The sequence below is a fragment of the Mizuhopecten yessoensis genome, unplaced genomic scaffold (genome assembly GCF_002113885.1).
Source record: "Mizuhopecten yessoensis strain PY_sf001 unplaced genomic scaffold, ASM211388v2 scaffold2671, whole genome shotgun sequence".
Taxonomy (NCBI): domain Eukaryota; kingdom Metazoa; phylum Mollusca; class Bivalvia; order Pectinida; family Pectinidae; genus Mizuhopecten; species Mizuhopecten yessoensis.
Window position 1 is genome coordinate 313,976 of NW_018404662.1, and position 15,112 is coordinate 329,087.

At 37.2% G+C, this 15,112-nt stretch overlaps 2 protein-coding genes across 3 annotated transcripts in view; one reads left to right on the forward strand and one right to left on the reverse strand.

The window, feature by feature from the left end:
• Window positions 1–3,863: 3,863 nt before the first annotated feature.
• On the reverse strand, window positions 3,864–13,780 carry LOC110446272. Its single transcript, XM_021491335.1, has 5 exons — window positions 13,434–13,780; window positions 12,500–12,703; window positions 8,625–8,792; window positions 7,933–8,102; window positions 3,864–6,389 (listed from the first exon to the last, which is right to left on the reverse strand). Exons 1-5 carry the CDS (start codon window positions 13,639–13,641, stop codon window positions 5,964–5,966), a joined length of 1,176 nt encoding a protein of 391 aa, XP_021347010.1. The 5' UTR covers window positions 13,642–13,780; the 3' UTR covers window positions 3,864–5,963.
• Window positions 11,476–15,112, forward strand: part of LOC110446271 (GDP-mannose 4,6 dehydratase-like) — a 47,223-nt gene continuing 43,586 nt past the window's right edge. For both annotated transcript variants that reach the window (XM_021491333.1, XM_021491334.1), the window contains exons 1-3: window positions 11,476–11,566; window positions 11,897–11,917; window positions 14,914–15,001. In XM_021491333.1, coding sequence (XP_021347008.1) covers window positions 11,532–11,566; window positions 11,897–11,917; window positions 14,914–15,001 — 144 coding nt within the window. In that variant the 5' untranslated portion in view covers window positions 11,476–11,531. The remainder of the gene's footprint in view (window positions 11,567–11,896; window positions 11,918–14,913; window positions 15,002–15,112) is intronic.

The window sequence follows — 15,112 nt, forward strand, 5'->3', positions numbered from 1 at the left end:
TCTGATGGCCCATTCGTTTTTACTTTGTCCTCTGATGGCCCATTCGTTTTTACTTTGTCCTCTGATGGCCCATTCGTTTTTACTTTGTCCTCTGATGGCCCATTCGTTTTTACTTTGTCCTCTGATGGCCCATTCGTTTTTACTTTGTCCTCTGATGGCCCATTCGTTTTTACTTTGTCCTCTGATGGCCCATTCGTTTTTACTTTGTCCTCTGATGGCCCATTAGTTTTTACTTTGTCCTCTGATGGCCCATTCGTTTTTACTTTGTCCTCTGATGGCCCATTAGATTCAGCAGACACGTTGAGCTCACATTGCCTATTTTGTTCATGATTGTGACTTGTGTGGTGTCTGTCCTCTCCCTCTTATAGTATATTGAAAAATGTGGATGTTCAGGTATTTTCAGTCTCACGTGACAGGGTAAATTAGTTAGCCCGCGCCGTTATACGTATGGTTGCCCTTCGTTGCACATTCTTAAGCATTGGCGACGGGGGGGAAATAACACCACAATAATCAATGTGTGGACACTATGAGGATTCATGTTGCTGTTACACATGTAGATGCCTAGAATTTAAGATAAGTTCATTTCTGGTACAGTTTCAATTCTGATCGTCTACCGCTTGATGCATTTAAAACAAATTCATCAGAATGACGAAGAAAGTGATAGAAAGTCGTGAAAAAATCTGTATACTTCATCAAAATATTGTTAGTTTGACATATCTATAAATCTATTTTAACCCAAATGGTGAATATTAAATACTTAATCTTCATTGTCATTTCCCTCTGAACATACTCCAACAAAAGACTGTAATATGTGAAGCCAGATAATCCATGTAGATGATTATTATAGTAATATTGAGCCTGCCTTGATTGACACTGGTTTCCGAGTGTCACACTACATGTGTACAGTCAGCTGTACCTATGTGATGTTGTTACAAAATACACAAATACTTCCTTGTATTCTATAGCACACAGAAGTTATACATGGACAGATAACGCAACTTGATTTATTCTGAACGCATGCATAAGTGTCTTGGATGTGACGTCACTCAGAGGTTGTTGTGAATCTCCTGTCTTACCTTCTCCAAATTATTTCAATGGGGTTTTCAAATATTGTTATACGTGGCGCTTGAATCACGCTCTCAGGTAGCGAATTTTAAACTGCCAACAAGCCGGCTTGTTGAGTTTTATACATTGCAAGCATGTATTCAGATCGTAACAAGAACTAAGTACATACACACGTATGTCCAAATGTGCAAGCATAACCCAAGGGGCGTGCACATACAAACATATTAAAAACAGTATTCTCGGTATCTTTGTCGTATTTGTTGTCATTATATCTTCATATCCATTCTAACAATAAGATGTATAAGAACCTAATTAACTCATTATATATATTGTTTTAAGCTACATGCTTTTCAAACTCACCGTTATCCATCGTAGACGTCATCTTAAATGCTGCAAAACAAACTACATGTATGACAGTTTACACACACGCGTTAGCACAGCTTAACACGCCAAGGTCGTGTGGCGGCTACGGCAAAGCATGATTTGCCTCCGGTTCCCACTCTGGCCTCGAGAAAATCAGCGTTAGTTCATTGAGAGATTAGGTTAATTTTTAACCCGCATTGCTAGCAAATATCTACTAGAGTAATTTCTAGTATGTCCATAAAACTAAACGAATTAGGACACTGAAATCCCACTGATCAGGTAAACACACACATTCTTTGCGCCAACAACTATTAAGTTGGTATATATCTAGACTCGTGTGGTCTTGTAAGAGGGTTAATTGTTCGTTTATATGGGAGTTAATTTAATTTTTAATAAAAGTCATTTATGAGGCAGGTGTATTGGGACACACCGCGAATTTTCCCCTAATTTACTCATTTCTACTATCCTTTATACTTTGTAAAATAAATATAATATAATAAAAATATCAAAGTTAATATGTTAACATAATTTTGAATAATTGTGTATCTGATCCGGCTGGTATGGAGGAAGGGCTCGGAGAACACGGAACGGTTACGAGGGGATCTGCAGAATACAGCTTTATGGAATGTGATGGACACAGTTTATGAAAGTGTTGATTGATGTTTTTCCAGCCGGTCAGATTATTGTTAATCAAATATTGTTTTAAACACTTACATGTGTTTGTATATTATTTATATACTTAGGGGATGATACTACCTATCTTTTACCCTTCTTCTTCCTGCTTTCCTTCTCTCACTGTTTCTATTGTATGATCGGATAAAGTTAATTAACTGCTGCCCATTATCTATTATACAACATGATGTATTGAGGAGAGGGCGTTACTAAGTTGGCAAAACTTGTGCTCAATCCTAATTGTCCTTATTTACGACAATAAAAATATGTTTAAACTAATCACCGCGAAAAAAATCCAAAGTGTTGCAATGAGGACAGTATATAGATTTTGATTTCTTATATGTTCCCAAGCAGAAGAAAAAGAAGAAAACGCCAAATTATATAGAAAAGAAGGCGGGAAAGTCAAGATGCACTGGGATACAGCAGGCCCTATCTTTCCTCAAGCCTTTAGGCATTCCCCAAGAAAGGTCCAAATCCTTTCACCGTCAATGTACAAGGACCTTCCGGCTGTTCCGCACGGGTTACTGATTCTTATGGCTAGCGTTTAGGAGACTTTGCAATGTACACCGTTAAAAGTAACGCTTTTTGACAGTTTCTCTTAAAAATTACAACATTACACAGTGGCTTATGTTTACCTAGATATACAGTTATAAAGTTTTTATTTTAATATTTCTACTTCTCTGGAAACCAACCCAATTATATAGTAAAACATTAATGCATAAACAATATGTCTGAATAATTTGTGCTTATCAAACCATTTAATTATACATTCACAGATAGAAGGAGACGGAATGAATTCCCTTGTACATTGCTGTGGAATGGTTATTGAAACGGGTAGATTTCATGGTTCAGAGGGAAAAGATAAAATTTGCATAATTATATTGTAACACTGGCGATATTGAAGACGAATATCATTTCATTATTAAATGTAGTCATTATACTGATTTAAGAAACCGTTTCATTAAAAATATTATCATAAAAAAAAATAGTATAGTATTTATTTTTAGATTTGATGACAAGAAGAAATAATAAAGAACTGTTTAATATAGCAAAATATCTGAGCCAAAGTACAAAAAAAAAGATGCAATACTGTTTAAGCTGATAGGAATCACTCTCTACACTATCGTTGTAATTGTATCATGTATGCATGGTCAGAGTGTTGTATTATTTGTTTGTATGAGTGAACACTATGGATTACATATTAGGATACCGTGTAGCATGCGTGACGTAAGTGACAAAACTGGTGACAAAGAAATACTTAATACGCAAAACGCTACACGAAAAATCATTTCGATGGTTGTCGGCAATCTGAAGCGTAGAATATGTCTTTTGCATGGCATCACTGTTGTGTTCAACACATTTCCACTTAAGAGTCCATTCTGTATTATCAAATAACGCTTGCTGCGTTTTGTGAACCGTGATTTTTTTTTTAACAATTATCTTATTACGATTTCACAAATAATTTCAACACGACAGGGGCTCGTGTGAGCGACACTCTCGGGCGAAACATTATTACTCGATTCGTAGAATAACCATAAAGGACATGTTGTTTAACTTTAATTCGATGTCCTCTTGCCGACAGGGACCAGAAACATGATATTTGTAGTATAGGAGATAAAACGTCCCCTCTTTTTGCACAAACACGCAACATATGTGTGTTGCTCCTGTGCTGCCAGGCTGCTTATCAACACAATAATGGCCGATCTCTAGATTATAGTAAGCCGAGGCTGATCCTGCAGATAATCCACACGCTGATATAGAGCAAAAAATATGTATTTAATCAAAAACATATATATAACAAAATATTTAATGCACATCAAATTTAAATATCTTGGAATTAATAATATGTTTACCAAACGTCAATACTAGTAGATGTGCTGATTCAAAGGTAGGTCTCGACAGGATTTTTTTGAAAAATTAGGACTTTTTCTCTCAGATAAATTAGATATTAGTTTAACCAAAGACGTATATTACCTGTTCGTACCATCAATATTCCATCCAGAAAACAATATGGACATATCAAGCTTAAATCAATACGTCCATCTCCAAAAACCGGAGACGCGAGGTAAGCTTTTTGGCTGGTATCAGGTAAAAACGACCTGGCCATACCTGTCCTATGAAGATTAATGAGGAGGGACATTCCACCGCTTCCAAGCCGGGTAAGTTACCGTTACACTGCCGTGTGATTCTTTTGATGTACAAAAATTAACTCACACTGGTAGTCATATAGTAGAGGAAAGGTTAATAAACTCCTTCAATTCAGTAACATCTCGACGTTCAGTAAAATTTGAAAAACAATTCTCGCTCATTCAGCAATAAGAAAAATCCCAGTAATCAGAAATCCCGATATACAGTAAAATTTGAAAAATACTCAAGACATTCAGCTGTTAAAAATTAACCTGTTGTTAGGTAAAATCAAGAAAATATTCCGGCATTAAGTAATTGAAAAATAAAAACTTTACATTCCCATATAGTGATGACCACATGCAACATATACAATACAAAATGGTAATACATATACATTCACATACAACGAACAGATACATGTAACTCGCCGCACACAGATGTCACTGTGTCACTAGGTATGCCAATAGACCCTCTGATACCGATTAACATTGTAGACACACTCGAATTCACACAAAACTAACCATAACATTTGGTTTATGCTCCAATGAATTATATTCAATTAATGATAACATATGTTAAACACATTTATATTATAACCATTTGATAAATATATATAAATATTGACAACACTTTATAAATATTTCATAAATATACACAGCGTATATAAAGAATATGTTTTAAAACGGATTGCCACTAAGACGTGGGCCGGACACATCTGATACGGAGGACTTACATAAGTCTAGAGGTCGTAGTATAACTAACTATACACCATGGATTTTAGACTTTTATAAGTCCACATAAATCTTGTGTCCGGTACCTTTAGAAGAAAGATCTTGTATCAATGTGGCCGAAGATTACACGAATAACGAAAGTTCTTTTCAGTATAATCGGATGGTATCCGGGGCATAACATTATCATACATGTATTTGCAGACAACAACATGGAGTCTGGAGGGAAGGTATATATTCCACGGAAAGTTTGTGACAAGTTGGGTTCACCATTACGTTTTATAACTCAACGTAGATGACTGTAACGGCATTACTTTAACATCAAGTAGAACATTCTCGAAATTTCCCGGAGTTCAAATCACTCATACTCTCCACACCCCTGGACGATGTCGTGACGTCACGAGGTTAATAACTTTTTGGTTGGTTTTAGATGAAAAGGACTTGACCAACTGCTAGGCTGATACCTGTCCTATGAAGAAACCCGACTACAAAGCCAGGAAATTTTACCGTAACGCTCTCGCTTGATTCTTTCAAATAGTGATGCACAGTACAGCGACTTCGATTTCGTCATGGCAAAATCGTAACCCATGTAACTGCGAGGTCTCGATTGGTCAATGAAACATCCGAATTGAAATATTACTTCACGATAAGTACTCTATCGTACCTCAGGTACTCAGATCGATGAACGATCTGACAGGATATATAGGTCGTAGAAAATAGGACGGATTTTCCTGGTGTTGTAGACGTATTCGCCTGCTACGAACTACTGACAAAGATCAGAGATCCGGTCTCTTCAAGTACAAATATACAATGCATAACGGTCAGTTTGAACTGCTAACTGGTACATACATGTATAAGGACGGATGGCACATTTACTGGCACTAACTCTATTGCATACAGTACAAGATATTCAAGCTTGGAACGATAAAGAGTATAAAATTCAACCAACGTAGTAATATGAAGTAAAACATAAATACACTGTCTGCTTAATTTCAGGAATAACTTTGTTCACAATTCTTCATCACTATCTTGAGATAATTCAAATTGTGACTGTTCCTCTATCGATTGAGGACGATCTGCTGTTGCCGCCACCGCGATGTCAACCGTCACTTCCGTTTCCGGTTGTAGGGTAATATCTTGGGAAGCATCGAGGCTTTGACTTTGAGACAGGTTTTGTGACGATGAGGAGAGCGAATCTGATGTACTTCGATACGACGATGAGGTAGATTGCATGTATGATGAGGACGAGGAAGATTGAGACCGAAGTCTAGGAGAATTCGCCGACTCCGACGGAGATGGCGTGACTGTCCTAGGTGGCGCCATATCAGGATCACAGTAATCTCCCTTTAACCATAAATGACGACTACCATCAATAAAATGTCTGAAGTGACGAACAACACGACTGCCCAATGAATCGTAGGACTCTCCCATCACCTGTGAGGAATAGATATCATTTCATTTAAGCGAATTTGTTTGATAATGCAGACATTGTGAAGTAAAATCAAAACTTCTTTTCCACTTGCCTCTGGATTTGATTTTTGGTGATATACATTCATCAGTAATTCAAAGACTCATCTTCTTTTAATAACCTTTAAGAGACAGAAATCTTAAAATTGTCTCCTTGAACAACTTCTAAAACGTGGTCGTCCGTATACATACCATCATTCTTGTAAATTATCTTTCTTTTTATCAAACTACTAGTATGCTTTACGAGTGTACTTTTGATGTAAGGTTTGGACAAAATGAGTAGAGTAACACAGTGAGGTATATCTTGTGAAAAGAATATGAATATTTACTAATTATTGTCAAACAAGTGAGTTCATCAATAATAATTATTTTGGCCCTGATAAACTAGACTAAAAATCAGTCTCTGAATTTTTTATCATACAAAATAATTGTTTTTAATTGTAATTTTCGATCTGTGTGGAAACATGTTAGCCTTGTAGAACAGTGTATCTTGGCGATATAATGAGATCAAAATATGTCTGACCTTTTCTATGTGAATCACATACACACATATGGCTGCTCCCTAAGTTAACCTACAACTTAGTTAACCTACAACTTGTCAACGTACACAGGTGTACAACCTAACATATTCGACTAACGTGTTCGCACACATGGGCCTACTACCTAAACAGCAGGCAGTAAACACTCATGGGCCTACTACCTAAAGAACAGCCCATTTACAGGCAGTAAACACACACGGGCCTACTACCTAAACAACAGGCAGCAAACAGGTAAACACACACGGGCCTACTACCTGAACAACAGGCAGTAAACACACACGGGCCTACTACCTAAACAACAGGCAGCAAACAGNGCCTACTACCTAAACAACAGGCAGTAAACACACACGGGCCTACTACCTAAACAACAGGCAGTAAACACACACGGGCCTACTCACGGGCCTACTGCCTAAATAACAGGCAGTAAACACACACCGGCCTACTACCTAAACAACAGGCAGTAAACACACACGGGCCTACTCACGGGCCTACTACCTAAACAAAAACCCGTTAACAGGCAGTAAACACACACGGTCCTACTACCTGAACAACAGGCAGTAAGCACACACGGGCCTACTACCTAAACACCAGGCAGTAAACACACACGGGCCTACTCCCTAAACAACAGGCAGTAAACACACACGGGCCTTCTACCTAAACAACAGGCAGTAAACACCCACGGGCCTACTACCTAAACAACAGACCGTTAACAGGCAGTAAACACACACGGTCCTACTACCTAAACAACAGGCAGTAGACACACACGGGCCTACTACCTAAACAACAGGCAGTAAACACACACAGGCCTACTCACGGGCCTACTACCTAAACAACAGCCCGTTAACAGGCAGTAAACACACACGGGCCTACTACCTAAACAACAGGCAGTAAACACACAGGGGCCTACTACCTAAACAACAGGCAGTAAACACACACGGGCCTACTACCTCAAGAACAACCAGTTAACACACCTCTATCTGTAGTTCTTGGTTGCCTATTCGGAGGTAAGCTCTGTACAGGTTGGTACTTTTGGATCCGTGCACACCCTTACTATGTATTCGACCCAACAATTCCAGATCTAAGCCTTCCAGGACCTCTTCTCGTATCGTTGTGACGTCACTTCCGGAATCGATCATAAACTCTACAAAAGGAGAACATTAAACGTTACAAGTTGAAATCGGTCATTCTTTTGTTATGAGATATATACATTTTTGCAGTATCGGTGAGATAAGAATAACATATAGTACGGGAAAATCAGACAAATATGGACTTGTTGTTTAAAATATCAATAATGGTCTATTCCGTCTTTGCATATTGCAGAGTTATCTTCTCTTGGGGGCAGGTATTGATTGTTACGTCACTTGTTTGTGAGAGTAACGTCATAAATTTTTGAGAAAACGACGTAATTTTCTCGCACAAATAAATGACTTAACAATCAATACCTGTCCCCAAGAGAAGATAACTCTGCAATACGCAAAGACGGAATAGCTAGTAAACGGTAATAATTTTGTGTCTGTGCTATACTGAGTATTTCTGTTAACATCATTTAATTATATAACCGTTTAGCTAGTTTGTGACTTGCAGACTGCTATTCGAATTTACCAATGAATGTTTTGTTGACAGCGATGCATTCCAAATATTCTTTATATTGAACATAATTTACCAAGTGTGTGAGACTTTTTTCGATCCTTTGTAGAATACACAGTAGCATCCAGCACCAAAAAATCAAATTTGCCATCCTGCAATGCCGTTGGTTTAGCCCACCGACCATGTGCAATGGGCTCTTCCGGTGACTGGTCCGTTGTTTTCATTCGCTTTCGCAATCGGCTAACTGAAAGATTTGTGAATAACATTTTTAAAAATAATACTTTGGCAAAAGACATAACTGATGGTAAGTGTTTCCAATAGCAGCTTTCATGACAATCTAATGTAACAAATTATCATTGGCGACATTTGTCCTTTACCAATTGCTTTCTATTAAACGTCTCTGCTTTGACGTTCCAAATGTCTTTGAATGGTGCGTCGTATTGCATGCGAATAATGACCTTTGATACCATACATAGCACCTTTCTTCGCATTTTAATGTAGTTTCCTTGTAGAAAGTAACCCAGAGAACGTAAGAGGTCGTTACCCATGGAATTACGAGGATGGTTAAGCCACATCTCTTCCCGGCCAAATATATTCTCTGTTATGTATGACATGCGCATAATAAGTACAATTTTCACTGCTCCCATAACGTATCAGATAAGGGGGAACTTTATTCAATCCACATTGTCAGGTTTGGGCAACAGATGTAAGTTTTACCAGATAAAACCGCAGTGATATTCGTTTGTCAGTTTTATACCATTTTGCCCTGTATGAAATCTTCAGCCGTTAAGTTCTCGTAATCAATCGACCAACCAACAATCTGTATTTGAAGGCTAAAATATCGCTTTCTCTGCTAAAATATGCCTCGGACACAACAGACGGTAACACCAGTACATTTGAGTGATTAGGAGAGAAAGTGATAATTTTGTTTTAAAGAGGTCATCAAGGTTCTATATCATCCGCGCTATCTTTTTATCTCATCGATTTCAGTAAAACAAGTGTCCTAACATCCTGATTACTGTCGATCGATGACGGTGAATCGCGCGCTGTCGCTGACGTTATGCTGGAGGCTGATAATGAGTTGACGACGGACGTTAGCATAAGTCGAGGTTAAAAAATATTGATTACTGCGCTCTTGATTGTAAAAGTAGCATACGTGTTCTCTATCGTTATATCAAATATACGGAATGTTTATGTTGTTAGCTATACGGTTCGTTGCTATTACTATTTACCAACTGTATATTAGCAGCTGTATGTGCATTATTTGTTATATTATAATTAGCTATACAGATTTTTTTTATTGTCAGCTGTACGATTTATATTATCAATGAATAAAACTTGATATATATTTGTATAGGGAAGTGTGCAGATGAAAGCGCGTTTCTAGGTTCGAAATATTACCAAGACATTGCGATCGGTAATGGTCATAGACCAGTATTTATGTATGCTAAGTTTCAGGCGGTGAAAAATATACTTAGTAGAACAGAGTGGAATTTTAGTTAGGAATTTAATTTAATCAATAATTCGAAACGCTGGAGATTGTATGGATATATATTAAAGATGCCGAGCTATTGTACATGTACCAGGTAATGAGCGAGATGCGTGCCTAGAAAAGTCACATTTTAAGCTATTGTGTGTAAGTCATAAATTGATTATTCACGGGTCGTGTATTTGACCGTGACTGATGGATTAAGAAAATCACTGACGCGTAACCTCATGGTTATGTGGAGACATGTAGCAATTACGGTACCCAGGCTGAGCACCTGTTTATTCCATCGATAATTCTGTGTTGATCACCGCCAGTTGCTGAGGCTGAGTTCAGGTAAAGCACTCACTAGGACCTTCTTGCATAATGAATGAGTCCTAACGATATATCAAACCGTTCCCTAGCCATGTGTCCCATTCATTCCGTAGGTAACCGTATCGGTGTCCCATAAATTATGGCTTTTGACTGGTCGGGAGGGGGAAATACTAGTTCTACCATAGCAACATCAATTATCTATCACCTGAGTAACGGTTTCGGTGACAGGGATTGGCAATGCTGGGTCGGAGGCTGGAGGTGTAAATCGATTGCACACCTGTATATTGCGGTTATTATATGGGATCACGGACGGCACCTGCTCATCCATTTTATATGATATAAATGAGCTTTGTTTGCGGCAACCGATGGCAGAGCGTGGCTGGAGTACAAACATAATTTAATTGGAACAGAGAAGGATTATTGTTTAGATATCCACTTCACTTGATTAAGAAGTATATACAAATGCATATAAAAGTACCTCTCATACTGTACTCTCGAAATTTATCCACTGTTCTTACTTGGTAAGAACTGAGAAGATTGGGCTTGCTAAAGTATAAGATACGAATTTAATTTACTTGGGGATTAACATTGTTTGTGTTTTCTGTTATTATCAAATATCCATCTTCTTCAGGTTGATATTGTTTTTTTTCACACTAGGAAATGTATTAAAATAGAAAAAGCGACGAAGTCCCAGCGGTAAGACGTTGACTACCACATCAATGTAAATATCTATATACTGTAAAGCGCTTTAGAGTAGCTTATGTTAGCTTGATAGGGCGTTATATAAAATGTTGTATATTATTATTCTTATAGTAGATTAGCTTAGCACAGACTTAGATATCTAAGCTAATTCCGTAGCTTAGGAAGCTTCCGTCTAGCTGCGATAACGTTGCGTCTGACCACGAGACGATTTTTACATATTGTGTGAGGCCGGTTATTAATACAGTATATATATATCATTCGTCATACTCAACCATCACATCGACATGTCGTTATTAATATAACTTCAAGCAGCCATTCTTCTGCTGTATCGGTCCCGGTCCTACTTCCGGAAACCGTTTCCTCACATATACAGTTACTCAGTTTTAAGTGCGTTTAAGTTTATACAGATGCTTGTAGTTTCTCATTGTGTGAAAGTCGTGATATTGTGACTACCAGGGTCCAGTCAGAGAGCTGCTGAAAATGTCTTCTAGTGCAGCGCCCAGCAAACGACGACGGTATATGTTTTGATTTTTTCTTTTGCCCGATAATCTGTTTTAGACTAGATTTCTGACACTTTATATGATGATGGAGTGAGAAATAGTCTGCGTGGTGGTTCACCGGTAACATTTATATCAATTCATGTGTTTGAGTAAGAACGAAATAGTCAATCTTGCGTTTTCAGCTATACTAGTTTAACAAGTTCACCACTGTCGGTAGTGATCAGCAATCTTACTTCATCAGGAACATGGTATTCTCTGTATCATAAACCTCACATCGTATAAGTTGTATGGTCAACATTCTCATCCATCTGTATTGAGATTTAATCAATTTCTTTCCCTTTGTAGAGTGGAGGAAAATGACGAGACGTAAGTTATTTGTTATGATATCAGCATTTGTTATGATATTTTTACCGTAATGGCGTCCGTTTTGTATACTAGCAACTTTCGTATGTAAATAACATGAAGCCTGCCTAATCCCACACCTGACCTTTCCGACAACCTGTAAAATCTTACATTGTACTGTATTCCATTGATATACACAGCTACAATTCATGATAAATGCATCTTCTAATGAAACAGGATGCATCATCGCCAATGTCAATGGCCCATTAAGATAAAAGGGGAGTTTACTTTGGTAATCTAGTAATTATTTTGCTCCAGTTTGCAAATTTCTGAAGTAGAAAGTTCGTTTTTTTCTCAACCTACCCTGCTTCATGTTCTTCACAGTTTTAATTTAGTTTTAGTAGGACCTTCGTATCAATTGTATTTAAGTTTGGCTTTTGGGCGCACACATTCAAAAAATATATAGTCTTAGTTGAGTATACACATAAAAATGTGTTTCAGCCTTAATTGGGCAATAATGTTTACTAGGCTTTGTCAGTCCTTCACGAAAATTTAGTGAACATAAGTTTATAACTGAAATTTGGAAATTAACTTAGATTTTCCTACCTGCCCTTTCAAGCCGCCGCTTGTGCCCGGGTAGTGTGATTTCTAACTCATCAAAAATGTCAGGATCCGGTAGGTTTAGCGTCTTTATCTGGTCCAGGTCATTGGCTGACTCACTGTTTACAAAGTTGGGGAAATAATAATCCAAACTGTTAGCTCTCAGCCATTCCAACAATTTGTACTCTGAACTTGGTTTGAAACGTCGGGCTACAAATCAAGATATTGAAAAGATTATAAATATCTATATATATGTGAGATTAGTTATCTTTAAAATATCAAAATTCATTTCAATGAAGGGAATACATTTTTTATGTAAAATTTAAATACCGAAATTGACAGGATTGCACGAGGTTCATAGCTGTATAAAAATACACGAGAATATAGATTTCTCTAACAAAACGATAAAAAGCATCGTTTATAAATTGCACCTGTACGTATAATCGAAATATTGTCAGAAATTAAGTAGAAACTCTTGAGTGGATAACCAAAAACAAAAAGCTGAACTGAGATTCTTTCATTAAACTGACGTTTCCCTTGTTTGTGTCTCTCCTATAAAATGACATATCAAGATTAAGTGATACGAAAATAAACACTTTAATCATATGCCAAATGTTTCGGTTAATTGTTTATCGATCAGAGACATGTAATTAATGTACAGTAATGTACGTCTCGTATATATATTTACGGGAATTTGCAATTATAATCGCAATCCTAATCTATGAAAATATTTCTTTATGCATGTGTAAAATCATATTCATATAATCATATGGTGGGTTCAAGTAATGTGCTATATATAACATAAAGACAATGACAGATACCAAAAAATGAAAATAATTACGATCAAATCATACCCCTGAATTATCTCCCCTGAAGCACGTGGCTACTTGTTTACACCCGCTTTGTGGGCGTGTGTCGTACACCTGCCCCAGAGTCTCACCTGCGTGCAGAATCTGTCGACGATGATCGGGATCCGCTATCGTCATGGAATCTAGATCTGCACTGTCTATATGACATAGGTCTTCCTCACAATCGAAGCCTTTGATGACAAACATATCAAAATACTGCAGCAATCCTAAATCTTCGAGAAATGTTTGCACGCCTTCAGTCATCGTGACATAGTTCTCATTCTTAGTTCCATTATACATTTCTAAACCATTGTTTAGTAGGTCTACTACCCACAGGTTATCACATCCAGGTACCAGCCATATTGTCCAACGATTCACACAGGTAATAACACGCCATTCACATTGTAACAGTGCACATTCCGTCAGTAGTTGATGTGAACGAAGTTAAGAGGATCTGATTGGTCAATAGGGTAACGGGACGCTTCATAGTATCCAATGACGACTGAGATCTATGTGCTTGTTATATCTTGCGACAAGTGTTTCCCCATCTAAAAATAGGTGTGGTGTACTAAATTACCACCAAGACTACGATAATACAACAGGGAGAAAAAACATCAAGTACACTGACATCGCTATACGTAAGACCTCGAAAGTGTTTCTTGTTATCAGAATAAGTTTGGAAAATGACATGGTTAAATGAACACAAGCATAATGTTAAATAAATAATCTAAATATTTTTGGGAACTATACCCCTGTCGAGGTTTGAATTCAACAGAGACGTATTATCTTACAAGATATCATTATTATACGTCTCTGTGTTAGCATGATACCAGTAATAGTTTTTAAAATTTCAACCGACACTCATTAATTGACCAGACAAAACGTGAACTATCGATAGTTCAATGTCCATGTTAGATTCAACTAAATGAAGTTTATTGCATCGACCACTATCGAAGTCCGTGTTTATAGACACAAACACAAAAGACATAAAATAAAAAGCTAAATGCATCTTTTGTTTCGTTGTTAGACAAGATACAAGAAGCTTTATTTAGAGTCGCATACATATCAACATGGAACGTTAGCTCCTGAGAGCTATTTTTGCGACAACACAAGTATACAAAATAACAATAACATAATGTAATATTATAACGAAGTAATGAGATAATATGCTGGCAAAGCAGACAATCTTTACATTACAGACAAATACACGGTAATGTCACATGTAAGCAGAGACGTATATATGGCTTTATACGTCTCTGATGTAAGTTAGATAATTAATTGCACACATCTTTTAATGATATCACAAGGCTTGACACTTATTTATATTATGTTTTCCATATAAAAGGAAATATAAATATTTTTTCTACAAAAAGTCTTAAGGTATTTTACTGTTTACTTGGTTTTATAAGTAATATGTCTATATTTGCATATTACAAAAAAAAAAAAAAGCATCTCTAACTCTTTACGATCCACATGATTTAATTGAAGTCTTCACGGCATTTAATTTATCTTTAAGTATTAACCAATGAAATTTCCGTAATTCCATTTCCGGTTTTTACCTGACGTTGACAGGAATTTCTCATCCACGTTTACACTCTTCAGCATGGCGACCGGAGCTTCCACGAAGAAAATTGCCCTTATAACCGGCATTACAGGACAGGTAAGCTAACCTATGATAGACACTTTCGGTACTAAACAAGTCTGCCTTTTGGTACAGGAGTTAGCTCACTAACATCCAATTAGTCATGNCCCCCCGCCTCAAAGGATTATC

Coding starts and splice junctions, on each gene's coding strand:
- LOC110446272 (XM_021491335.1), bottom strand. CDS start 13,641: ATGTATAATGGAACTAAGAATGAGAACTATGTCACGATGACTGAAGGC. Junction 12,704..13,433: donor TCGACAGATTCTGCACGCAG/GTGAGACTCTGG, acceptor CTTGATTTGTAG/CCCGACGTTTCAAACCAAGT. Junction 8,103..8,624: donor AAAAAAGTCTCACACACTTG/GTAAATTATGTT, acceptor CTCCTTTTGTAG/AGTTTATGATCGATTCCGGA.